The sequence below is a fragment of the Anarrhichthys ocellatus genome, unplaced genomic scaffold (genome assembly GCF_004355925.1).
Source record: "Anarrhichthys ocellatus isolate YVR2014 unplaced genomic scaffold, GSC_Weel_1.0 scaffold79, whole genome shotgun sequence".
NCBI lineage: Eukaryota > Metazoa > Chordata > Actinopteri > Perciformes > Anarhichadidae > Anarrhichthys > Anarrhichthys ocellatus.
The window spans coordinates 1,706,129-1,732,142 of NW_022280109.1; the positions used below are offsets into that span (position 1 = coordinate 1,706,129).

The 26,014-nt window shown below is 41.0% G+C and overlaps 1 protein-coding gene across 1 annotated transcript; it reads left to right on the forward strand.

Moving 5' to 3' along the window:
- The first annotated feature begins 19,255 nt into the window (after positions 1 to 19,255).
- sstr1b (somatostatin receptor 1b) lies at positions 19,256 to 23,994 on the forward strand. Its single transcript, XM_031874308.1, has one exon. It carries the CDS (start codon positions 20,977 to 20,979, stop codon positions 22,081 to 22,083), a length of 1,107 nt encoding a protein of 368 aa, XP_031730168.1. The 5' UTR covers positions 19,256 to 20,976; the 3' UTR covers positions 22,084 to 23,994.
- The last annotated feature ends 2,020 nt before the right edge of the window (positions 23,995 to 26,014 follow it).

The following is a 26,014-nucleotide window of genomic DNA, read 5'->3' on the forward strand; positions in this document are numbered from 1 at the left end:
TGACTGACGTCTGTGTTCGGCATTCTTTATAAACTTCATATTTGAAATATTCAATTCTAGTCCAGTTCTGAATTTAAAGACGACCTGGCTGACCAAGGAAATATACAGCTTAAATGCACACTTCAATATTTGTCTATTTATCGTAAGTCATATTGTCATGGAGTTATTGAACAATGTAATTGCATATCGCAGATTTTTCTAAACCTAACCAAATAAAGCTCTAACGTAAGTTCAGCCAGGAAGACTATCCTTGCACCTTTTGGCTTGTAGTCCTCTGTCTCTAATACGACTTCCGCACTCTAGCGGCACATTCTCAATTCCAGCTGTCATTGTCAGAAGCGTTCGGGCTGATATCTTCCCTCACGATCGGGATGCTGACATAAATGAATTGGCTTCCATCTCATCTGCAACTCGCCGCAGCGCTCAGATTGCTGCCCGACAAGAGGAAGCCGGTCCCGAAATATTGGAGATGCTAACTGCTCAAGGCATCAATCCGGCTCTGGGCTTAGACCTCTCACAGCCTCAAAGCCTGGCTAACGAAGTGGGTCATGGATCACCAGCCCGCGACAAGCCCCCACCGCAGCTCACGGACGCAAACGTGCAAAGAAAACGCATCATTCAGCTCCTCAAGCTAAACGCAAGGCTGCCGCCACCAGATCTGCTCATCCCGACCAGCCTCTGGCCCTCTCAGCAACCCTCCAGTCTCTGGTAAATCTAGGCTATAGATGCCCGCCTCCAGTCTCTAGAGAACAACCAAGCGTCATCTTCCTCGGCAAGGCGCTATGCCTCTCAAAACCTGCAGTTCATGCACCAGCACCCTAGCAAGCAATCTCCCCCACATATGGCCTAATCATACCTCAGCATTCCCTGGCCTCTGCCATCCCTACTCCCTTGCCAGGTACGCCATATGTTCCCTCTGAATCTAACACTTCTCCACGCTTAAGATCAAAAATCTTGCAGGGAAAAGACATCAACCTCATCAGCCTCATACTGACATCTCCCGAGTGTGACGGTAAAGTCACCCCTGGCGAGAATTTCACTGCGCTCATTAAGTCTGCTAACCCAAGATTGTCAAGAGACATGGCAATCGGTGAATTCGTAGTCGCTTTCGGCATTTTTCACGACGTAATATGCCGCGTCTACCTTGAACACTGACAAGAACTGGACTCTTATTTAGCGCTGATTGCCAACCTTAACCCGAGGTACGGAAAACACAGGCGCATTCATGGGCAAACTTCCGCACTTGTTCAACCCTCTAAGTGTCCCACTCTCTGCCGGTCCGGCTACTCGCCTCGAGTTTCTGGGCATTGTGCTGGACGCCGTAGAAATGAAAGGTTCTCTTCCAGCAGACAAACTCAAGCGCATTTGCAACATTACTCAGTCTTATACTACATCAAAAGTAGCAACAAAGGAATAATTGCTTTCCCTCTTCGGCCATTTCAATGTTCTTTTAATTCATTTGATCCACCTTGTCAGACTTAACTTTTCACCCAGATTGCTTCAGTCTTTTTCTCAAACACCCCAAAGCTGGAGGCGCTTGTGTCATAATTATTGCAGGCATGGATTGTCAATTCTGCCTTTTTAAATATTATGTGTAGATATATAAAAAACTATGTTTGGCACCGACCCTCGTTTCTGACCCCCAACAGTAATCCCATGTCCAAGTCCTCGTTTACCATCATTTAGAGTGAGTTCTTCTGAAATGCAACCTACCCTAAAGCATTATTCAGCTCATTCATTTAGAATAGGCGCTGCAACCTCAGCAGCTATGCACGGTCAATCTAATGCTTCCCTACAACAACTGGGGCGTTGCTCATCCTCCGCTTATTTATGCCTCCTATGTGCGTGCCGATGGTGGTTGTGGGTCTTACCGGTTCATGTAGGTCATTTATGGTAACCATGTTGTCTAAGCTCAAACCTTAGCAGCAGTTCACTGGCCATTGCTGGCTAAAGCATTGGCCCAATCCCAATGTCCCCCATTACGGACTCACGGACTTTGAGGCGCGCTCCCGCGAAGTCCGTGAGGGTTTAGGGCTGTCCCACTGTCAAATCATCGAGTGTTTGAGGGCTCTCTGGCAGACATTTTGAGCCCTTTATGAACCCTTATGATAAGTCTGACTTTACCTAAGGGAATTACCCACAAATCATTGCAATGTGATGTTAAACACGGGGTAACCAGTGGACACATGGAGACATAAAAAAAAAGGTAAACAAAGAGGACGGCTCACGTGTGTTCAGCCTGTCTTATTCAATTTACTCAGAAACATCAAGGGTTAATGATGGAACAAAAAATGAACTTCAATCAGAAGATATTTATTTATTTATTCATCAAACATTTGATTTTGTCATTGAGGCTGTTTTGAAAAAAATGAGTAAATAGATTATATAAAATCACCTCATCTTGTGAGGAAAGAGCCTGGAAGACTTTCAAATCCGGGAGTACAAAGTATAAAATAAATACACACAATTATACATCATATTTTTTGTCGTTTTCATGGTAACGTGATATGTTGCAGCAAAGTGCTGTCCCGTTCATATTTACACCATTTCAAGCCCTCACAGCCTCTCACACTCATCCACTTACCAGGTGACGTCAGTAAGTCCTTGAGGGTTCAGGGTTTGAGGGTGTAGGGGGGACATTGAGATTGGGCCATTAATCACAAGCAGGGCACTGCTGCCCTCTAACCACCACTGGCTCAATTGCTGCTACCCAGGTCAGTGCTGACCCGATCTCTTGCCACATATTTTACGTCCATACAACAGGTTCTCTGCTGCGGCTATCCATTTAACCTCAATTGCAGTGTAATGTTTATTTCATGCCTCATCTCTTAGCAGTCTGCACCAATTCGCTGAAAGAATTTGCAGCCATTCAAGTTCAGCTCATTGAGTAATACTTTCTTTTGGGGGGAACTGCTGTGTTTTCCTTCTCGCTTTGGGGATTTATATTGTTGCCGCTCGGGGCAATCGCCACTCGATCACAAATCTCCCTGTTGAGTTCAAGCGCCATGGACGCATCATCTGTCATAATAAACGTCAACTACTAATCATTCACTTGTCTCTCCTGACAGAAGTATTTTTGTTAGCTGAATTTGTTTTCTTTCAATTCACCATGTTAAGTTTCACTTTAACATGGTGGCAGGTGCACTTTTTATTAAAAGAGTAAAATTTGTCTCAAAATGCTCACAAATCTGTTGACAAACGGAAAATAAGATTTACATGTCCAACAATTTGTGAATAATTTTGGGTACTAACGAATGTGCGTTCCAATCTACACAAATACCAAGCAAGTTGAACACGGGAAAAAATCAAAATCTGAAATTATATATTCAGATTTTGATTTTTTTTAAAGATTTACACAGTTGATTTATCGCCTTATAATTTCTCATAAGGGAATTTAATGATGAAACAACATTGTTCTTTGTTTTCCCAGAAGAAGAACAAGTTAACCAGCTAACAGTTACATTACAGCTAGATGGAGGAGAGGACTACACCATCATTTTGAATTGTGTTTGAATTGCGTTTAGGTTGTAGAAAGTCCTCATTATAAATATAAGTTATTTTGTTTGATGGGTTTGCAAAAGTCATGTTTTGTACATGAAGATCAAAAAACTGAGATGGACAAAGATCCTCTGAGCAACAGTTGAATAAGAACAGAAGAAATCACTTCTCTTCAATAATACAGCCAAGCTGGAGTGTTAACAGGGGTGCTGCTGAAGAAAAGCTTCAGAAAATAAATAAATAGGTTATTCTAGGGTTTGCACTATTGCAATATCAGCTGAACAAATCAAAGTTCAAACCTCTTCAATCTAACCTCTGAGTAGACTGCGGAGGGTCCAAAGAAAAACAGACAGACTCGATGTTCAGAGCCACGGTTACCAATGTGGTTCATGGTAACTCATGCTATTCTGGACCCAAAAACAAATCCAATACCGATACCGAAGGGTATTTGGGGATAAAATGGGGGATATGAGTATCTCCCAAGTAACACTTTAGAGTTTAAATAATACATCTGTTTGAATCACTCTTTGTCTCTGTTAAAATAGTCATTATTGAAAGATACTAAGGGTGACTCAACACTTTTGAGCGGCAGTGTATTTGGTTGATGAAAGTGTTCTAATCCAAGGGTGACGAGCTATTCTGTCTATTTAGAAAAAAAAAACACATCTCCCACCGGAAGCCCAGCTGTCCCAGTTTTTCAGAAGTGTTTAAACGCAGCATGCATTGGTGGATCTTTGTGTGAAAACAGTCTTAAAACGTAATGCGCAAATGTATCCTGATCCGTGCGTATCAGGCGATCAGTGCACAAACATTTACAGTACAGAGGAAGCGATTTGAAGGCAAATATGATCAGATCTGTGAAACTCAAGATCTTTACGTAAAATATTAATATTTATTTTAATCTGTTTTACACGTATTTAAATTGCTTAATAATAGGGTGTATTAATAGAATGCGCATTCTTAAGCACCCAAAATTATGCTCAAATTGCTGACACTTAGAAATATTGTTTGAAGATCATGTCATATATATTTGACCATTTTGACTTATTTCAAAATCTGCCAACAGTCAAGCCTGCTAAAGAAAATGCAAATGTGCGTTTCTATCCACTGCTGCCTTGTGAACACTAGGAGTTGGTTTCGGAAGGTGCTAATTCTCCCGTCTGGTGCCACAAAAGCATTGCAGAAGAAGTCATACAGCAAGATGACATATGAGCTCCAGTTAAAGCTTAAATGATAGAAAAACGTGGAAATATGACATTTCTGTTTGTTATATATTTGTTTTTCTTTCGAAAACACACTTAATGAGCAAAACATCAGACTTATTACAATCCCAGGAAACTCAGATATGGGCATGAGGACATCATGCATTTTCTTTTGCACAGCAACAGATTTGTCAATTTACATCACATCCTCATGATCAAGGCTGGACTGCTGGCAGTCTAAAGGGGAAGCTGCTTTTGGGGACCGGGACCCTGGAGGCTCCAACAGGATCAGGTTTACCAACGTTTCAGTTGGTTTGTGGCAATTTTATTAAATTCAGGTAAGATATATTTCGCAACTTGCAAAATATTCGCTACTGTCATTGGCTTTTAAGGAACAGGGGGTTACCTCCATGTACAGTCAGAGCCAGAAGTATTTAGAAATACTTCTGGCTCTGACTGTAGTCCTATGGCTTTGCTCACTTTTCTCCAAGCCCTCTTCTGTTATGTTCTCTTTCTCTCAACAGTTCTCATGTAGAGTCCTACAGCTCAACACTGATAGCTTCATGTGAATTTGTTAAAACATTTAAACTTGTGCGGACGCGCTATTTCTGTCTCTGAATTCGCTGAGTTAATGACTTTTTCGTGTACCGATGTGAGGGTTCTGGGACAGAGGATGTCACATGTGTACCTATTGTAAAGCCCTCTGAGGCAAATTAGTGATTTGGGGCTATACAAAATGAATTGAATTGAACTTGAATTGAATTGAGACTTTGTGTTGTCAGATTTGAGTGAGCAGTAGGATTTCCTTTGCTTGGTATTTTCTATGGCTGGGCATCATAATTACAAAGCCAGTATCAATACCAGTAAACTTTAAGTTACGTTGATATAAATAAAGTACTTGATTCGATGTCCATCATGTGATCGGAAGCTGTGTGGAAGTCTGGCAGCAACTTCTGGTTCTGCCAAGTGAAGCTGACGGGGAAGTGTCTTAAAACTTGCATTCTCTCTACTGACCAGCAGGGGGCGACTCCTCGGATTGTATAGAAGTCTGTGATTTATTACCTCAGTAAACATTGTAAACATGAGTTTATTCTCCAGTTTAATTTATTATTTAATACAGCATTATGTTCATTTTGTAAATTAAGGTCTATTTAGAGTAAACTAGATCATAAAATAGGGTATGCTTTTGGGTGGGGCTACCTTGGGATTGACAGGTAGCTGCCACTACCAGAGCTGTGTACAGTGTCTCTGTCACTCCTCCACATTCCAAATATGGTAACTTTCGTTCACCGGTTGCGAAAAAACAACATGGCGACTGCCGTAATCCAAGATGGCAAACGCCAAACTCGAGGCTTGAAAACGCCAGTTTACAAACCAATGGGTGATGTCACAATGACTACGTCCACTTCTTATACACAGTCTATGGTGTGAGTCCCTCTGGCATATAGCCGGCACCAGTGGTGTATAAAGTACCCAAAAGCCATACTTGAGTAAAAGTAAAGATACCTTACTGGAAAACTACTCCAGTAAAAGTAAAAAGTCACCTATTAGAATACTACTTGAGTAAAAGTCTTAAAGTATCTGATATTTATTGTACTTAAGTATCAAAAGTAATTTTCTGATATTAAATGTACTTAAGTATTGAAAGTAAAAGTACAAGTAAATGCTGTTAATAAAAAAGCAAAGGGTCAGAATTTTGAATTATGAAGTTTATTCTTTTAAGTGCTGTGGCCACCATCACCAAGGACATGGAGCTGTGTTGAAAATAATTGGGTTGGCTGTGATCCATCCAGGAGCAACAATGTTCAACATAATATATTGTACATAAGTATACTTTTGCATCTACTATGAACTTATCATCATAATTCTCCGAAAAGCAATATGACACTATGAAGGAGTTGTAACAGTGCGTTTATAAGTATGCTCATTCCGACTAGAGGATGTAGAGGGCAAATGCATAATGTTGTGTTCAGCAAAAAATATCCACTTGATGCATCAGGTCAGTGTTGTGAGAAAGGACACCTGCCTTGTAAACTCCTATGGGCCTGATTTGAACACAATGGGCAAAGGTTTTGCTCAAGCTGAATCTGCAACCATCATAACTCCATCTGATCATCCACAAAATGACTCAAATATCAAAACAGGATCAATGCTAAAGCAGCAACCCAGTCATTACTTGAAACTGAAAAATGTCCTGTCCTGTTCATCTTCAAAAGAAGTTGGTTTTCAAAATTACGAGAATTCAGTCTCGCTCTTCTTGGGCTGAAGACTAGTCCTGCGATGCTAAATAGCCTTTCACAGGCCGCTGAGGCAGGTAGAGGTGTGTTCAGCTTCACAGACAGCTTGCGCACAGCTGGGAAGGATTTCCCTAATGCTGCGCTCTCGCGGCTCCTGTCAATCCTATGGTGTGGTGGCTAGCTAACGTTAAGTTAGCTAGCCACCACACAACAAAATCTCACAACTGTCAACACTTTCTCAGCTCACTAACTCGCTAGCGATCCACGGGTGTTGGTCTTCGTCACCACCATAGTTTGTTGAGGGAGTAGCAGGTGCTTTCATTTCTGCTTCCATCATGAAATCAGTCATCGTAGAGTGGAATTCTGCTCGTGTTGTCGCCCGCTAGCTATAGCATATAGCATCCTGGGCATCACTGGGAATCAAAACGCCGCAGCTTTGAGAGCACTTGTTTGCAATTGCGCATTAATGTGATTAACCAATGATTTAACTTGCAAGCTAGGACCACTGATTCGCCAAACCTGCTTGCTTGCAGTCTCTGTTCCACCACAGTCCCTGACGTTGGTCTCATTTTGTTTCTAAAGATAGATTTGATTTTGTAGCGAGCAACGAAGGTTTCAGGGGAAATGTATCGGAGTAAAAGTATCAGTTTTCTTTGCGAAATGTAGTGAAGTAAAAGTAAAAGTCAACAGAAATATAAGTAGTAAAGTACAGATATAAAAAAAAAACGACTTAAGTACACTAACGTAAAGTATTTCTACTTCGTTACTATACACCACTGGCCGGCACACTGCACAGCACTCAGAGTGGTTAAGGCTGATAACAGCGTCCCATGACCCACAATGGCGGGGCCGCGTTGTTGCCGTTAGCTCTGTCAGCACTGTTGTCGTTGTTAGTGCTGTTGACTTGTATGATCTCGGTTTTGGTTTCTACTCCACAAACTGAAATAAGAAAATATGATCTAAAACAGGAAGTCTTGTTTTTACATTTCCATAAGATTTTTTATCTTCTACAGAAGTTGATTCAGCTGCTTGAGGTTTTTGGACTAATAAGCCGCATTTAGCATTTCAGTAACGCTGTGTCTCAGTAATGTTGGCTAATGGATATTCACAATCTTCCAAATCATCATCAGGAAGCTGTGTAGGCATATTTAGCTTCTTCTCAAAAAATGATTTAGTCTTTTAACAGGCCGCTCTGGAACCTTGGATTGCACCGTGATTATTTCTTGAATCTGCCTTAGGCTCACACCACAGTTTTGTCATCACTGTTCACACTCACATTTACTCTGCAGACATTTGGACCGGCATTTGCGTCACACGCCTGATTCGCTAACTGTTTTACTCCGATTGTTTTTCATAGGGCTTCCATCCACCACAGACAGCTTGAACACTTGTTGCTTTTCAGGAACATGTTTGGTGAAGAGTGGTGTTGACTGCTTGGGTGAATGGTACCTGTGTACTCAATTCTAAAGGAGCTGTATGTGAAGTGAATTTGAGGGCCTCGGGAGGACAGACACGCATTTGAACTTTTAGTAACAAATGGAGTCCACTGTTAACCTGCGTCTTTTATGTCCAGCACTTCTAGGCCGGATTTAAAGGAGCTGGCGGGGGAGGTGTGTGGAGGTGTCAACTGAGTAAACATAAAATAAATTGCACATCCATTATTTTCCCTCTTAAATTGACTCAGGGGAGTTCGGCGAGGCTCAGCCTTCTGCAATATTTAGTTCATTCCACTACGGCCATGGCAAGCTAATTAAATCAGCACATTTCAGGGAGACTTCCTCTTTCTTGATTAATTCTCAATAGATACCCGACGTTTGGAAAAATCAATTCTGTGCATGCCGAGCACCTCCCATGTTTAGGGTTAATTCATGCTATGTTTGAAGTGGTCAACATGATGGAACGCATTTTCAAAATAAGATAAATTAATTGGCTTTCTAAAGGAATGTATTTGAATGCATGGCTATTACTTCCTACTGCATGTGATGAATTATTACATTATTTTTGTTCTTTCTAGAAATTGCATCACTCAATATAACATGAATGTACAACTCGGCGGATCAGGAGCGGCTCCCTTCGTAGGACCTCTCGCCGGAGCTGGCTGGCCCTCGCTGAGGGCCCACATTTCCTCTGGTGCGCCGCGACCGCCTCTATGTTGGCTGGGAAAGGCAGTGGAGTTTGGCTACAAAACGAATTAAAACTATAAACGACTCAGTAATTGTAAATTAAGGTAAAAACTCTGTGAGCAGTGTACTTCACAGCAGATGATGGAGAGGCAAGCAGTGCACTCACAACACTGCATGCACTGTATCTGAAAAGTGTGTGGGTGTGTGAGAGAAAGGAAATCCTGTCAATATTTCAATAAGCAAAGGTAAACATTTTTCAATGAAGATATTTACTTGAATGTAAATAAGGTGCAAAAAAAGCATCAAAATGAATCATATTCTGTCACGGGAGTTCAGAACAGGACCCAATAGCAACCACAAGACCGGATTCAGGTACAGAACAGACTTTATTTAACAGATGGCAGGATCCACGGTGTGGTTTCCCGTGGACCAACAACAGAAGGCAGGCAGGCTCAACTGTGTGGTTCCCTGGGTCCGACACAGGATGGCAGATAGAATCGACGGTGTGGACAGCAGGCACTATACAAGTGAGAGAGGAGAGAGGTCAGACCAAGGAATCGTCGGAAGGAAAACTTACGGACAGAAGTAACGGAATACCAGCGTAGAAGACGGCACGGACTGCCAAGATGTGATTAGTGGAACCCAGGTCTGATGTGTCAGGCTGCAGGAGGTGATCAGCTGGATTGTCTGCAGCTGTGCCCCAATCAAGGGTGTGGCCATGGGAGGTGTCTGGAGGCAGACAGAGGAAAACACAGACACATGGCACACAATAACAAACAGGGAAATGACAGAACACACAAGGAGAGGAGATCGGGGGAAACAGAGGTAAACACACACTGGGTCAGACAGGGATCCTGACATATTCATCACATTCCCCCACAGAAGCAGCCCTGTTGCTGACTGTCCCCTCAATCGCCTCCTATGACTCGCTGTTAGCCCCGTCGCTGTTAGTAGCTGCTCAGCTGTCACCATGTTCAGGAGAATTATTTGTTCGTAATTCAGAAGAATTACGAACAAATATGTTTGCATGAGCAGTATCCATATATTAGTTACATTTTTAAATCTTGTAGCATGTAATTCCAATTGGTTGCCAAAACTGAGGACATGACCTTGGCAGTTGTCATTGTGTCCCAGTGTTTGTTTCTAGTAGTTGTTTCTTTTTCTATTTAATGGAGAACTGGCTAAAACTAGGGATGCTCAAATATTTATCATGAGTTTGGCTTTCCACAACTAACTGAACACGATCGACTGTGATATTGACCTTTAAATTGCGTGCTCTGCTTGTAGAAAACTCCGATCCATATCAAATTGAACGCTTCCTAAGCTAACAGCCGGCCAAGGGGGGCGGGGGGAAGTAGAGATGTTTTGACTTAAAAACAAAAATAATCGGCAAATATTATTTTGGCCATAATCCTGCAGCCCTACGTACAACTTAAAATAAATTTAAAAAGCAAAAGAAAGTATTTCTGTGGAAAACCCTCATGTGAGAGTGAACTCGGTTCTCCGTTCACGATCAGATGCTCCTCCAACACCTCCAGTAGCTGTGAGGCAGAGCTGAAGCCTTTTCCATATTTAATCACAGGCTGCACTCCAGAGTGTGAGCTGCAGATATGTCACATGCAATGAGATGAAAACGGGCCCCAGCATGTCAACAGTAGCCAGCGCGCTGAGGGTGAATAGAATGCAAATGAAAGAAAGCTTTTCAAAGCACTCTCTCCCTCACAGTTATTTTTTTTTTTCCTGCACTGTGCCACCGGCTACATGATTATGAAAATGGGGTGAACGTTTTTGAAGGGGGAAAATTACATCTGTGCTCTAGGGGTCAATTTAGTGTTTGAGTCTGACGAAATGCTCCTTCAGCTTTGTCAGGCGATCATTATGGCAGCCGGTGCATCCTCCAGGGAGGAATCGATGTTTCGGAAAGAGAGAAGAAATCAAATAACGTGTGAAGCTAAGGTAAGGTAGATGTGCCTTGTACTGGAAGAAAAAGTAATTCTCCCCTGTACCCCGCTGCTCTTAAAACTCCCCATGATAGGAAAAGTGTAGCAACTAAAGTACACGTAGTTTCAATATGCTGGCGACATTTTAAAGGCTGAAAACTTGGTGAGAAAATTAGGATGTTGTGGAAGCAAAAAGTGATATTCAGGTAGGTACAGTATAAATAATATAATTTATGTAGTAATCTTTATATCAGCCTTTTTAATGTAATAACAGATTTTATTTGGCCACTTATACTGATATGTGTTCCATCTGATGAATGTAAGTCCACTGCCCTTTTAACTTTGGTTTGGTCTCCACCAACTCCTGACGGAAATATGCTTCTCTTTATTTGCTCAATTTAGCTGATTTATTAAATCGGAGCTCTATCAAGGGAAACTTGATGAAACTCAGTAACAGGGATGCTAATTTAGACGTTATTTTCTGACCGATAGCCGACCCTCGTTAACCAATCATTAACGAGACTAGTTTGCATGCAGGGTGCCGTGGTTGACTTTATGTGCCAACAAGCCGCCCAGCTGCAACGATAACAGATGCACAAACAGGTCAAATCCATCATCTATCATCAGCTGCAGTGGATGCGCAAAACAGGCAACTGTCTACCCGTCCGGGAGCGTTAGCGGCCCCGATGTTGGGTGCATTGTCGTGGACACATGCAGCTACTTTCCCAGTACGGTTGACAGCTGTGTGTGTGCCTGGTACACTGTGTCTACGTTTCCGTCAGTGGAACAATACTTAGTTTCTGGTTGAGAGCGTGTGTGATGATGAATATGAAGTCAGCATTAATGTTACAGCTGTGACCGTAGCAGAGTTTGTCGGTGAATATCAAGCAAAGTTTCAAGTTCTAGTTATGGTCAGGTTCGAGGTGCTGCACGAGTGATCCGTCCTATTGCACATACCCCCAAAGCTTCCTGTGCTGATGACGACACAGTGTCTTCCCCCATCAAAATGTGTCTGAAACAAACAAGGCTCACATTTTAAATGACTTGTTCACAAGTCATAATTTGGCTTTTTTATTTCTGACTGAGACCTGGCAACGGAATATGGAATGCATCCATTTCAATGAACTCTGCCCTGTGGACTGTTCTTATGTTGGGACACCGCGTTTGACAGGCCGCAGTGGAGGTCTCGCCGTGGTCTGGAAGAATCAGTTTTCCTGCCAATTGGGGAGCGCAGAATCCTATGCTACTTTTGAACTACAGCTGACTAAAGTGGGCCGGCTAAAGCCGTTTTACTGTTTTTTAATTTACCGACCTCCAGGTCCTGCAGGTCAGTTTTTATCAGAGTTCACAGACTTTCTGACCTCTATTATCAAGCTAGACCAAGTGCTTCTGGTTGGTGATTTTAATCTGCATATCAATGATACCACAGACTGCAGTGCCACTGAGTTTCTCTATATTACTGAATCTTTTAATTTCACGCAACATGTTTCTGGCACCACTCACAGGGGTGGTCACACCTTGGACCTTGTGTTCTCTCTGGGTCTTGCTATTGATAATACCCGTTGTGAGGACCTACTGATCAGTGACCATAAATGTATTTTCTTTGATCTTTCTGTCAATGCTGACCCCTTGTGTCTGAAACAAACATTCCACTCCCGCATTATCACTCAGAGTACAGCTGATCAGTTCTCTATGCACTTCTGCTGCGATATTAACACAAATCTCAATGATGTTGACCTCTTGATACATTCTTTTAATGAACATTGCACCACTTTCCTGGATAAAGTGGCACCTCTTAAGGAAAGGACCAGGGCTGCCTACAACACTTCTCCGTGGATGACAGACGCTGTCTGCAGCCTGAGACAGAAGTGTCGCAGGACAGAGCGGCTCTGGAAAGCCACTGGGCTAGAAGTGCATCACTCATATCTCAAAGACCTCAGAGTTTCCTTTAATACTGGAGTAAAGGAAGCTAGAACTGCTTATTTTGCCAACTTAATCTCTTCCTCAAAGAGAAATCCCAAGATTTTGTTTGACACAATTAAGAGAATTGTTTCACCGTCTGTCTCTACATTGCCATGCTGTTCTATTGACGATTGCAACAAATTCCTTACCTATTTTAATGATAAGGTAACAGGTAGTAGGTCTGGCATTCAGCCTGGGATTTGTTCATCTACATGTAGCTCCTCGCAATCTCCTACTGTTCTGGACTCTTTCCAGCCTATCAGCCTTCAAGACCTGATGGACTTAATTAACAAAACAAAGCCATCATCTTGCCCTCTCCATATAATACCGACCTCTCTATTTAAGAAAGTTTTGCAAATTATTGGCCCTGCAGTAACATCTATTGTCAATTCCTCATTATCTACAGGAATTGTCCCTTCCTATTTTAAACATGCCACTATCCAGCCCATATTAAAGAAACCAAACATAGATCCAGCTTTGCCCATGAACTACAGGCCCATATCAAAACTGCCTTTCCTGTCCAAAATTTTAGAGAAAGTGGTGGCCAAACAACTTACTGCTGCACTGGAGAGGCACAACATGTACGACGAATTCCAGTCTGGGTTTCACAGACAACACTCTACAGAAACCACTCTCCTGAGGGTTTCAAATGACATTCTCATGTGTTCTGATGCAGGTGACTGCTCTGTGCTAGTTCTTCTGGACCTCAGTTCTGCATTCGACACTGTAGACCATAACATCCTGATTAAGAGGCTACGTGATTGGGTTGGCATATCTGGCATAGTGTTAGACTGGTTCACGTCTTACCTCAATGACAGAAGTTTCAATGTCTCTGTGGGTGATTTTGTGTCTGTTACCTCTCCACTGTCTTGTGGCATACCGCAGGGCTCGGTTCTGGGGCCTCTATTATTTTCCCTTTATCTGTTACCTTTGGGACCGATTTATAAAAAGTTATAATGTGTCCTATCATTTATATGCAGATGATATCCAACTCCATCTGTCATTCAAACCCAACAAGGCATTCACATTAACTAGGCTCCTGGACTGTGTCAATGCCATCAGAGACTGGGTGGCAGAAAACTGCCTACAACTCAACGACTCACATCACCCCCGTACTCCAATCTCTCCACTGGCTCCCTATAGCATCTAGGATACACTTCAAAATTCTCACCATCACTTACAGAGCACTTCACGGTCAGGCTCCTACTTATGTAGCTGATCTACTTCACCCATATTCACCCGCCCGCACTCTCAGGTCAAACGCTCTAGGTCTTCTGTCAGTCCCACGCACACGATTTAAGACCCGTGGTGACCGAGCCTTTGAGGCAGTGGCGCCGAGGCTGTGGAATGCTCTGCCTGCAACTCTATGCCTCGCAGATACTGTGAATACTTTTAAAAAACAGCTCAAAACCCACCTTTTTAGGCTGGCGTTTGAGTAAAAACCCATGTCCTAGACCTGCTCTTAAAATGTTTTAATTTTTAACAACAGTCAGAGAGGTTAGCCTGTGAGTTGAGTGGAGCTGGCTACATCATCTTGGAGGAAAATGCCGGCAGCGGCGCAACTACAGATGTCCGTTTTGAAGTACATAAGAAACAAGTCACGAAGTCTGAAAGCCTTTGTTGCTGTCATTCAGTAAGCTACAAAAGTGGAGCAATGGCAGTATGTCAACACAACAGAAGACCCAGCCAACTGCCCCTCTCGTGGGCTCACTGCAGAGGAGTTCATGGCCAAACAGACAAATAATTGTGTAGTGAAAATCTGATATCTTGACAGCCCGAAGACATGTTATTTTAAATCTTCTTATTTTACCGGTCTAGTTTTAAATCCATGAATACAAATGGTGTCAAAGCAAACCCAGCATGCACCAGTTCATAAAATGATTATTACTTTGAGGCCATTTCCTGGAGAAAATGATCATGGAGCTGAGAGTCTCAGACAGGGTAGGAACGTTTCATTGGTGTGATTGACAATAAGGTAATAGCCTTATCCTTTATAATTAATGTTTTAGCTAGTAGAGACCTTTCTAGTAATGTGTGGAGCCGTTGCTAGGACATATCTGCAGTCATGTTTATGTAGATGATTGCCTTTGATTGGACACCACTGCAGATGTCTACTGGCAACGGCTCCTTGCATTACTAAGGTCTTTACTAGCTAAAACAGTACTTATAGGATAAAACTAGAGATTATTCTACATGTTCCTTATTGTCAATGATGCCCCTGAGAACACTGACACTTTAGTCTGTCTCTCAATGTTTTCTGACTCTCAGCTCCAAGTCCATTGGTATCTACGGATGGATCTTTAAAAATGGCTCCAAGTTTCTATATAATTTCATTTTGAGAAAAGGTTCAGTCATTTCCTAAAACAGGTAGACACTATTTTTTTAGCAAACATTAGTCAAACAGGAGGAAATGGTGCATGGGGACTATTTTCAGCAGCAGATTAATCCAGATTTGGGGCTCTAGTGAGTATTTGGGGCAGCAGGACGGTGTATGTGGGATTGAGTCAAAATAAACTACAGTGTGTGTGTGTGTGTGTTGAGGCTCTTCTCAATCACTGTTCGTACTTATACCTACGAAAAGTAACGTAGTATAATTCAAACAAACAGGAAGGAAACCATGGACTTCCCCATATGAAACCAAAAGTCAACATTCAACTTATTTGTCATGTAAGGCACATACTTAATCAACTACTAAAGTTACTTGACAAACAAACTTATTTCAACCCAAACCACAATCTGTTCATCACCTAAAGTAGCTTTGTTGCTGAACAGGTTCTACACTGCAGGGGCTTTACAGACGCACCAATCACTTGTGTTGCTGGAAATTCGTAAGAGATGCACGAAAATACCAAATGACTTTTCAGAAGATATTATACGAGTGTAGGTTCGTGTGTTCTTGAATGTGGAACACTGAGGCTCACTGGTGTGCTTTTAATAGTGTATTACGAGTAGCTCTATAGCACAGAGGAATAACATCGGTCAGACGTTGGAGCTGTTGTCAGTAAGAGAAATATATCATCAGACTTACTCTTTCAATTTGAATGCTGGGACCTGATTTAAATCACTAGTTTGTAACTGGCTAGAAAGAATGTATTAAGGGCAACAATGTATTGATGGATTTACTCATAGCTGGTGCACCCAAATCCTGGACCAAAGTGTTTTACAGAGCGATGGACTCACCAACAAACCAAACTTTTCATCCTGTGTACCCCTCCACTAATAGAACAAAGATTAGAAGGCTTCAAGGCTTTCATCTATTCAGCAGACTATGATTACAAGATAGCAATAATGACAACAGCAGCCCTGGTTGTAGATCAATGTATCATAGGATAGACATCATTTTATCCCATACTCTCCCTATCTAGAAACACACACACAGATATATTCCTTCTACCAAGCAGCGCTAATGCAACTTCAAAAGGATGATTGCCTGTCATTAAAGCTTGCAGCAGGGAAGGAAAGGTTGGAGTGGACCTAGAAGCCCGTCGAGGAGTGGAAGACTAATTAGGACTTTGGACTCTCTGTTCTTCCACATCCATCATTGATGTTTCTGTTTAAACTGCAGATTAGCAGCTGTTACATCTGGAGTGGTCACACACTCTAAACTAAGTGTGGTTCTCTTGTTGGCCACCGAATAGCTCTGTCTCTGTACCGTTGGGACGCATGGACGGAGGGGGAATGAAACGTAGCCTTTAGGACTCTTTGATGAACACCAGCTCAATCAAGACCGATCTAGCAGTTTCAAACTAATCTTAAAGCAATTTTGGCTTAACCATAATTATTTGTCACTTTTGTCACCGCAACCACAATTTGATCCTTTGTCGACCGGGAGAAGATCCCCAGACTCCCTAAACAATCACGTCTTTTGATGTGAGATGTTGAGTTTATAAACGTATTCGTGCACACATTCGATACATTGACCTGATACAATGTATAATCATTATGATGTGATTATAATCATTAAAAGTAGGATATAAGCTCTGTGGGCATGTTCCTCAGACACATCCAATACGATAACAGCTTTTTTTTCTGGTGTATTAAACCTCCTCAGCTTCGAATAGTATCAAATGAATTACATAGTTGGTATCGGTATCACTTTCAGGGTACTGGTATTGGCACTGGCATCGTCATTTTTTAAATGATACCCAGCCCTAATCATCATCATCATTATCTACTAACCACTGGGTCATCAGGGTGCCCTAGCAATGCCATTCTTGCAGTGCAAAGTGCATCATATTTGTAACAGTAAAGCATCACATGTTCTAAAGTTTCTTCCTCATTACAAATTTGCACCTTCCTGTATTATGTTTTCCTATTTTAAATAATCTTCTGTTTGATCCAGTATGCCCCAAACATAACGTGGATATTGTTGTTTCTTCTCTCTTGGTTCTCCTCATCATACATACTTTCCTTTGAATTCTCTACAACCACCGTCCTGTTCTCTCTTCTTCCCACTGCGTTTGCCACCTTCCTTACAGCTTATGTTTAATTGTGGTCTTCATTAACGTTTTACTAGAGGGTACTGTGGTGTCACTGTGATTCATTTTTGTAGCTTCCTTTGCACATTTCTTTTTCTTTGAATCCCAGATGTGCTGCTCCATCCATCCAATTGTTATATCTAATCCCACCGTTTCATGTAATCTCATCAGTGTTTGCTGTATCTCTATTAAAACATCTGGCCTGCTGTCTAAATGACTCTACTTCTACCTGGTTAATTAGGAACTGGAATCGGAGCCTAGTACTGCTCTTAACGGTCTCATATCTTCAACCCATTGTAATCCGAACATCTACACTAATAATTAATATGTGATTATCTTGCATATCTAATGTGGAAATCTAGAACTATTAATGAAATGCCAATTTTGTTAGCTGAGGTCATTGTAGTATTTGAGTAAACAACAGGAAAGTTGTCACTTCCTATTGCTGTTTATGCCACAATTTCCAAAGTGCATATACCTGCCACTGTTTCTGATGCTAAAGTATGATCTACAGCACATACCATACCATTTCTAACATCAACCCTTGTACCTTTTCCATTGTTGAGGCACATTAGGTTTTTGTCTTCCATTAGCTCATCAATCTCTTCTACATTCTTTCTACATATTAACAGTTTTCACTTGTTGCATTTCCATTGCTCTTTTCCTGACTTCACAATTTCACTGCACTTTTTCTTCACAGTCTTCAAATCTATGATCACCTCTGCATTTGCCGCACCTTTGCAAGCCAACGCTACACGCTTATACCTCTGTAAACTGTAGAAGCACTGACAAACCTTCTACTCTCTCACCATCAATTGTTCTTAACAATCTCCTTAGTCTCCTCACCTCGCCTCTTTGAATACTTTATTTGAGTTTTTCAATGGGAATGCCAGTTATCACTCCACAAAAAACTTGTCGCTCTCTTTCTCGCCCTCTTTCTCCAACAAGCGTATTCTGGTCATCAAATTCCATATCATCATCTTCATCATCTACCTTGTGTTGCCATCCCGATCCAGTCCCAAACTAGTATATGCCCACCACCAGCAATTATCTTGTGTAGGCTATGTAAGGATGTGATGGATGTTTAATTGCAAGATTCTAGCTGAAGCTACTGGACGCTCCTGTTCTAAATCAATGATTTACACGGGCTCCCCGCCGGGGCTGCAATCAGCAGCCTTCAGTCAATATGCATGTAGTCACAGAAATAATTACATCCTGTTAAATCATCTGTGACTATCTGTAGTTTATATGTGTGTGTATGTGTATATATATAAATGTATCTGGCTGTGTATTCTTGATGAGTTTTGATAGATAACCTTTATTATTATCAACCAAACAAGATATGTTTGTTGCATTGTTCAGCGATCGCAGGTGATTGATTCTGTTTCTGACCCAGACCGGCCCACCATATAAAATATTTAAATCAACAAGCAAATTCAACATTATTGAAAATTGGTCTACTTATTAATTCCTTCTCTTTATGAAAATCTCAAAAGATTTGAGTGTTATTCCCCCTGGACCTCTACGCTTTGCCATTTCTCCTTCCTGATGTAACTTGTGTCAATCAGTGCTGACCATAAGACCAAATCAGATCAAAGCTCACACTACCAACTCTAGAGTCGTACGACTGTCTAGAGTTGTAAGATAACATGAACACTCGTAGGTCGTTATTGATCCATCCCATATGACATGAATGTGGTGTTAGGTCAAAGTTTGGCAAAGGATTCCATGTACAGGGAAAGACAAATAAAGCTGTAAGCCCAATGTGCACATCCAGCCTGTCCGAGAGGTCTAACCTCTAAATATGAGAAATCCCCTGTGAGGGTTTATTATGGGTGTGCAGGGGTATTTGCCACACTCTAAAACTATTCCTCTCAATTATTTCTCATGGCCTATTGGTAATCAGTATGGCTACATATGACATATTTTGAGCCTGTGAAATAATACACACAGACAGAAATGTCTTTATCCTTGTACCTTGTAAATGCTGTGGTGTTTCAAGAAAGCCAATGCAGTGTCAGGTTTTCTCAGGTATGACTCATTTGTACTTTGATGTTTGTTAGAGGCAAACTAAGTGACAGTTCTTTCTTTTCTCACAGGTTTTCATAATTCAGGTCACACAAAATGGGAGCTCACTGTATCCTGAAGGGAAGCTTCTGCAGGATCCTTGTGATTCTTCAGCACTCTGCAATGGCTGTGAGACTCAACGAGACAACATGAGTGCCGAAGCCAAGCAACACAACCTTTAAGTGCACAGTCGATGTGATTTGACCTGCCGGAACGCGTGTTTGGTATTTAATGCGTCCAACTGGTCTTACCTTGCTTTTGATCAGAACTCTGAACTTACTACAACTGGAACAGATTAATAACATGATGTTAACGCATGAAAGAAAATGGAATGCTACACAATTGCCCACTAAGAATCCTACAAATCAGTGTGTAAAATAGTTACCCTTGAATGCAATTGCTGCATACCCTGTTTTCTGTAGCTAAGAGGAAAAGAATGATAAAGGTTCTCTTGACTTCCCCATGAGAATTCAGTGACGAGAAAAGAGACCCAGGATAATCAAGGATGTAGAGACTATGAGAAGAACAATAGAAATTTTCTTTCTTGGGTGACAGTAACAACAACAAAAATTAACATCAACTCATTCTCACTCTCAACGCTTCAAGTAACGTAGCTTGGTCAGTGCTCCTCGGCGTCTCGACACTGAGACACAGGCAGAGTAACTGACTGTAGTTTCAAGAGCTAGATAGTCCACACAGGGCGGGTGGGAGTGGAGGTGGATGCGTCAAACAAATGCAGGACTTTTGTCCAGGAGCCCGCTGTTCGTTTCTGGTGTGAAAGTAAAAGTAAATGTTGACATTTTTTGAGTCTTTTGTGTTGTTACTCACATGCGGTAGTTACAAACATAGTAAAGTTTACAGCAACCACTTTATTTGAACCTAAGTGGTTTTGTTGCCTAAACCTAACTTCCTGTGAGTTGTTGGTCAGTCAAGTTAATGTCAGCCACACTCTTTACCTAAATTGAACAAAGAGTTTTTTTTGTCCAAACATAACTTTCTGTGAAGACAGTTTATTTTGAAAAGACACTATATAAGGAATCTTGTATTATCTCAGGATTTTCTGTGAAAAACAAGAACTACTACAGAATTTGCTTTTTTTGCAATCACTGTGATTAATACGTTAGTATTTTAAAAACTACAGCTCTACGCTGTTCGGTACTCCCTGTCCATTCACATATCTGCTGCAACTTGATGGACTTGGGCTTGCGGGGAAGGGTGCTCTTCAAAGGTTGCTGAAACGGAATTGTTGAAAAAATAATGATGTATTACCATCGTTGTCAAGACAAATGTGTGGGGTCAGGTGGTATATCACAAACTGTTGATCAAGGTCATGTGTAGGGATATTTTTCTAGTAATCTGTGAATTTACAAATTCAAAGAAGCCCAAAGTTTGGCTTCACTTCAGCTCTTTATAGCTCCATCGGATAGCATCATTCCAACTAACAGTTAGCATACCCAGCAAAAGTGACTATGAATTTCAATGGGAGCCAGGACTATGGGTCCTATCCAACTGGGTTGCCCTATAACACAAGCATGGACTATGAGGACTACTACCAGGAGCCTGACGCCAGTAAAATCATCATCCCATCCATCTATGCTCTTGTCTGCTGTGTAGGTCTTACTGGCAACGCCATGGTCATCTACGTCATTCTGAAATACGCCAAAATGAAAACAGCCACAAACATTTACATCCTCAACTTAGCGATTGCTGACGAGTTGTTCATGTTAAGTGTTCCCTTTCTGGCCACATCAGCTGCCGTCCGTCATTGGCCCTTTGGGTCGCTGATGTGTAGGTTGGTACTGAGTGTAGATGGTATCAATATGTTTACATCAATCTTCTGTCTGACTGTGCTGAGTGTGGACCGATACATAGCAGTTGTCCACCCTATCAAGGCTGCCCGCTACCGCAGACCGACAGTCGCCAAAGTAGTCAATGTGTGTGTATGGGGACTGTCACTCATAGTCATCCTGCCCATCATCATCTTCGCAGACACTGTCCCGGCGCAGGACGGTGGTGTGGATTGTAACTTCTTGTGGCCTGAATCGGCGTGGTCAGAAGCATTTGTCGTCTATACCTTCCTGTTGGGGTTTCTGCTGCCGGTTGGAGCCATCTGCTTATGCTACTGTTTAATGGTGGCCAGGATGCGAGCAGTGGGGCTAAAAGCAGGCTGGCTTCAACGGCGGCGCTCGGAGAAGAAGATCACCCGCATGGTGCTGCTCGTAGTGGCCGTGTTCGTTCTCTGCTGGATGCCCTTCTACATTGTCCAGCTTGTCAGCGTTTTCCACCGGCCCCCAGACCCAATGGTTACTCAGCTTTTTGTCATCCTCAGCTACGTCAACAGCAGCGCCAATCCTATCCTGTACGGCTTTGTGTCAGACAATTTCCGGCGTTCATTCCAGCGCATTGTGTGTTTCCGCTGGCTGGAGTCTGGGCTGGATGCGGAACAGGTGGATTACTGTGCTGTAGCTTTGAAGAAACAAGCAACGTGTAGCCCTCTGGATTTTCCCAAGGACTGTACAGCTTCTGATATGGTGTTTCGCAATGGGACATATACCTCCCGTACAACCACAGTGTAACCAGAACCAGTCTCACAACCTAACGAGGAGTTTTCCCATTCAATTTTGAATTATATGTATGTGTTATAAAAACTCAGAGTACACAATATATGCCATATAAAAATTGACTTGACAACATGTTAACTGCTTAAGGTCAGGGGTCATAAGAATTTTGGGACACAGGTCAAGAAGTTGAGAAACCTTGAAGAACAACTAATGTATGAGCAGTAAATGTACAGTTCAGCAGCTGATCTCGCTGGCTGATACGTTGAGAGAAAAACTGACAATGAAAAAGATGTACATAACTGTCAGGATCCCACTAAGCTTCTGTTTTTGATGTTAAGCACAAGTGAATTTAAGCACAAAATGGTAATGCTTATAACCATTTTGATTCTGTTACGTGACTTATTGACAGCCCTGGGTATAAGAGGCTGCGTAGGTATCCCATTAACTAATTGCAAATGTGAAATCCTTTGTTCATTCATCGTAATTGTTTAATTTTCAGATACACTAATAAACCATCCAATGGCACCCCCACAATCCCCAAATTCTACAGTTCACAGATATGTTTCAACAATTGAAATTTTGGTCAAGAAAACTATTCCCAAATAAGAGTCTGTGCTGCTCATTGTTTTTTTTAACAAGATAGTTTTTATTTCAAAATTATTTCCAATTTGTTTAAACACTGTTATCACAGTCAATGCAACTTAAGACTTCTGATCAAAACTGCAGATGTCTCAAAATAAAAGCATTCAATATTAAAGCCAAAATGCCATTCTGATTATACATTTTCATTTACCAAATTATTTATAGGTTATAATTACATTATTTTAAAACATAAACATTCTCAAGTCATATCAGTTTTCTGCCAATTTAAACACAATTTGGATACTTTCAGATTAAGAATAATTTTAAATGCATACAAAATTTGTGGCATTTTTGTGCCAATTAAAATATACAAATATTTGAATCCAAGAGCCTTTAAATTAATAAACAGTGATTTTGTTTAGAATTCATATATAATTCCCTTAAAGTTAATAAATGCACCCTTACAATTTAAACATAATTCATCATAAGCTTGCTTTGCAAAGTTATTATATGATTACCAATTATTATAAATTCAGTTGTAGTAAATCGTACTTAAAACGTTTCCATTAATTTCCCACAGCATCCAATAGTTGTTTAAAATTCTCACCAGGACAAAATAAATGTTTATTATCTGAAAAAATGAAATAATCTTTACTGTCTGTTCAGGAAACCACCGACAATCAGTTCTGTCAAAATAAACAATAATGGACTAAACATAATCTGTGAGGCAATGTGGGTGCTATTGGACATTATATAAACTAAATCACAAACTAAATATCTTATTAATTTACCTTTATCAGATTTAACAGATATTGTTTGAATTTCACCACATTGTCAAATCTCTCTGTCAAACTTTGAATGTAATTGATCTAGTCTATCTTTTATGTAGTTGTAGCAGATTTGTTCAGCACAAAGTTCAACTTAAAATTGTTAAAAAATATATATTCCTGGGGAAATACAACCAAGCAATTTCAAAGTATGGTAGTGTGCTAGTTTTACTTTTCAGTAACACGTGAATGATTTAATAGTATAAAACAAAAACACATGGGCATGGGGGGATGTACTGGGTTGGCCCTGGATATCACCGAGATAAGAGAAAGGTTCGATTATTAATGTGTGTCCCTTTCTCCAGGCATTTAAAATGATGTTTGTTTCGTTCTTCGTATTTGTTCTATATTCTATATTTGTTAATTGTTCGTTGGTGGATCCGTTTGAATATGAGGTTTGTCTTTGCAAATTGAGCCAGAGTTGCTCTGCTTCAGTTGCACAATGTGACAAAAATGGCTGAAAAAAAATGTATATGTTGAGTTTGTGTTTCTAAATTACAAAGGCTCACAAAATTAACTTTTCTCATGTGATCTTTGTCATTTTGTGTTTCGCAGTGTCTCAAAAAGCTTAACATTGTATATCTAATGAAATGTGCCTTCAAACCTAATAATTACTTCAAAGTATGTGGGATCAAAAACCCTTGACTTTGAAAGAAGAAATCCTGGAACAATTCTACTCATTTAATTATCAATGTTCCTTTCCATTCAGAAGGCTAACATGACACTTATATACATATATTTACTTATTTGCATACTTGGAGGAAGTCAGGAGACATTATGGACCCTCAAAGTCCACATGGCGATGAGGTTGGGATGGATGGATGGGTCAACAGAACGCCTTGTAGTACCTAATAATGTAATATCATTTCCTGAAAATGGAATACAATTTGCACATAACCTGTTCAAAATTGTAATAATGAAACCCAATGTCATAACCTGACAAATAATCTAAACAAATGACTGACTCATATTGTAAAAAACGTTTTAACCAATATTGTAATACCATATTACACTATTGGAAATGTATTACATTTTCAGGTGGGGCATTTTTTCCAAAACTTCAAATGTTCTCAAGTGTTTTCTTTATTTCAAATTTGATTTGAAACCCCTTCTGAATGCAGACATTTCATAAGATCAGGCGAGAGGCAAAGGAGACACTTAATTCAATAGCAATCAATGACAACATTTCATGGAGAATGATTTGATGGTTTTGCCTTCATGGTTTGCTTGTGCAACATTAGCCATCTTCTGCAGCTATTTGAGTCCTTGCCCACTTGGGCAAGGACTCAAAAGAACAACCCAAGACCAGCAAAATAGTTACAAACCAGGTATGCAAGACCAAGATTGCAGAGCAAAATGTTTGACAGATTAGACACAGATGTACCAAGACAAACTGGCACAGACAAAGTGGAGCACACAGACAAAATACTCTGGGAGGAGGAGGGGTAATTGGGAACAGGTGAAGCCGATCAGGGCAGGTGAAGGAAGTCAAATTAGCGGGAAACAGACAAGGGCAGGAAGTGAAGTTGTCTGAAATGAACGGGAGAGGTGAGAAACCCAAAAATGACATAAATGTGAAAACAAGGAAAACATAACAAAGTTGACGAGGTGTTATAGAACCTTTGACCAATCAGCATGGGTATTGACGGGTTCATTTTGCATTAATTACAAAATTTCTTATAATATCCAAAAATATGATGACAAAATCCATTAAAGTCATTGTTCAACTCATTCAATCAAAGTTTTATTTCAGCAATTCTATGACATTCACTCCCAGGATTGACACATCACTCACCTTACATGGCAGCTGGGTTCTGGCAATGTCATTGCGGGATTACATATCACACGTAAATCCATCTTGTCAAACTTCAAGTAACACTTTTGTGTCCATCAAGCCAGTGGTCCAATCAGCTCCCTGTGAGGAGCTACTGGCAACAACGGGCGGGGCCGTGTGAGACGATGTGGAGAAGCGACTGGCAGCTCCTACAGAGGTTTGCGTAGATGCTGCAATAGCATCAGTTCTGCTTTTGCAGCATTGAATGACGTATAAAGAATGCCACTGAAGGCTTTTCTTTATAAAAAAATGTTTTTGCTCTTCTCCCGACTTTGAGTTTGATTGACAGATAGTTCATCCAATCACCTGCCATGTATGTTTTGAAAGTGCCTGCCCTTTTCAAAACAGTTTTGAATAATGGCTTCTCAGATGGTTCTCTGTAACAAATACAACAAGTTTTATTTTTCTGTAGGTCTGCACATATTTTTCAAGCATCTTAGAGTAAAAAAAAAAATCAGAGAGTGACACAGGTTTGGTTCCACTTCAGACTGGTTAAAGCATTTGATCAGAAAGTTGATCAAATGCTTTAACCAGTAATTTTGAAATTCACTGGTTCCTCTACTGATATTAGGGTAAGCTCCAGAGGAGACCTAACCTTTCAAAAGATGCGATTGAGTCAGAGACACACACAGGAGAAATGTTCATTGAGGACTATCCGCTTATTAAAAGATGTTTGTGGAAAAAACATTGAGTGACCTTGTGC

Bases quoted from the DNA above. Each gene is read 5' to 3' on its own strand.
- sstr1b (XM_031874308.1), top strand. From the start codon at position 20,977: ATGAATTTCAATGGGAGCCAGGACTATGGGTCCTATCCAACTGGGTTG.